The sequence below is a fragment of the Formica exsecta genome, unplaced genomic scaffold (genome assembly GCF_003651465.1).
Source record: "Formica exsecta isolate Colony F162 unplaced genomic scaffold, ASM365146v1 scaffold1402, whole genome shotgun sequence".
NCBI lineage: Eukaryota > Metazoa > Arthropoda > Insecta > Hymenoptera > Formicidae > Formica > Formica exsecta.
The window spans coordinates 24,434-25,294 of NW_021848731.1; the positions used below are offsets into that span (position 1 = coordinate 24,434).

Here is an 861-nt window from a genome sequence, read left to right on the forward strand (position 1 = left end):
AAACTCAACGCGTCAAACGTTGAATTTTTACAATCTTTGGGATTCGCGGTGCGAAATATCTGAGAAAACATGACCGATATCCTTAACATCGAAGGCGAGCCGGTCTTTGACGATCGTATCGTCAAGATCGAGACTCACACGTACAACCCGTACGCCAACACGACGTTTGAGTATAGCGACGAGATACGAATACCCATACAACAACAGGATCTGTATACCTTGCCGTATGAGAGTTTTCTATACATCGAGGGAAAACTAAAGATAAACAAACCAGCTGAAGGATCTAATGTGGTACTGGGAAATAATTGCGTCGCGTTTATGTTCGATGAGATCCGATACGAACTCGACGGTGTGGAGATTGATCGTAACAGAAATGTGGGAATAACTAGCACACTCAAGAACTATGTAACGATATCATCCGATAAAACCGTGATTATGAGGAACGCCGGCTGGAATACGCAGTACGCATTAACAAGTAGCAATAACGCGAATGGATACTTCAATTTTTGCGTACCGCTCTACATGTTATTGGGATTTTGCGAGGATTACAGATGCGTAGTGATTAACGCTCGTCACGAGTTGATCTTAATACGATCGCGCAACGACAACAATTGTCTGCTTGGAAATTTGGCACTGGAGCCTGCGATCGACATATTCAAGATACAATGGCGAATGCCAGACGTGGTATTGAACGAGATCAATAAGCTGTCGATGCTGCGCGCCTTGGAAAGCGGACGATACCTCAGCATGGGTTTTTGCTCGTGGGATCTGTACGAATTTCCGCTATTGCAGCGTACAACCAAGCATTCGTAGCCTTTAAAACCGCGACTCAGCTGGAGAAGCCGCGATACGTTGTCTTCG

The 861-nt window shown here is 45.2% G+C and overlaps 1 protein-coding gene across 1 annotated transcript; it reads left to right on the forward strand.

The window, feature by feature from the left end:
- The first annotated feature begins 69 nt into the window (after positions 1–69).
- LOC115246211 lies at positions 70–813 on the forward strand. The gene has a single exon (XM_029824901.1). It carries the CDS (start codon positions 70–72, stop codon positions 811–813), a length of 744 nt encoding a protein of 247 aa, XP_029680761.1.
- The last annotated feature ends 48 nt before the right edge of the window (positions 814–861 follow it).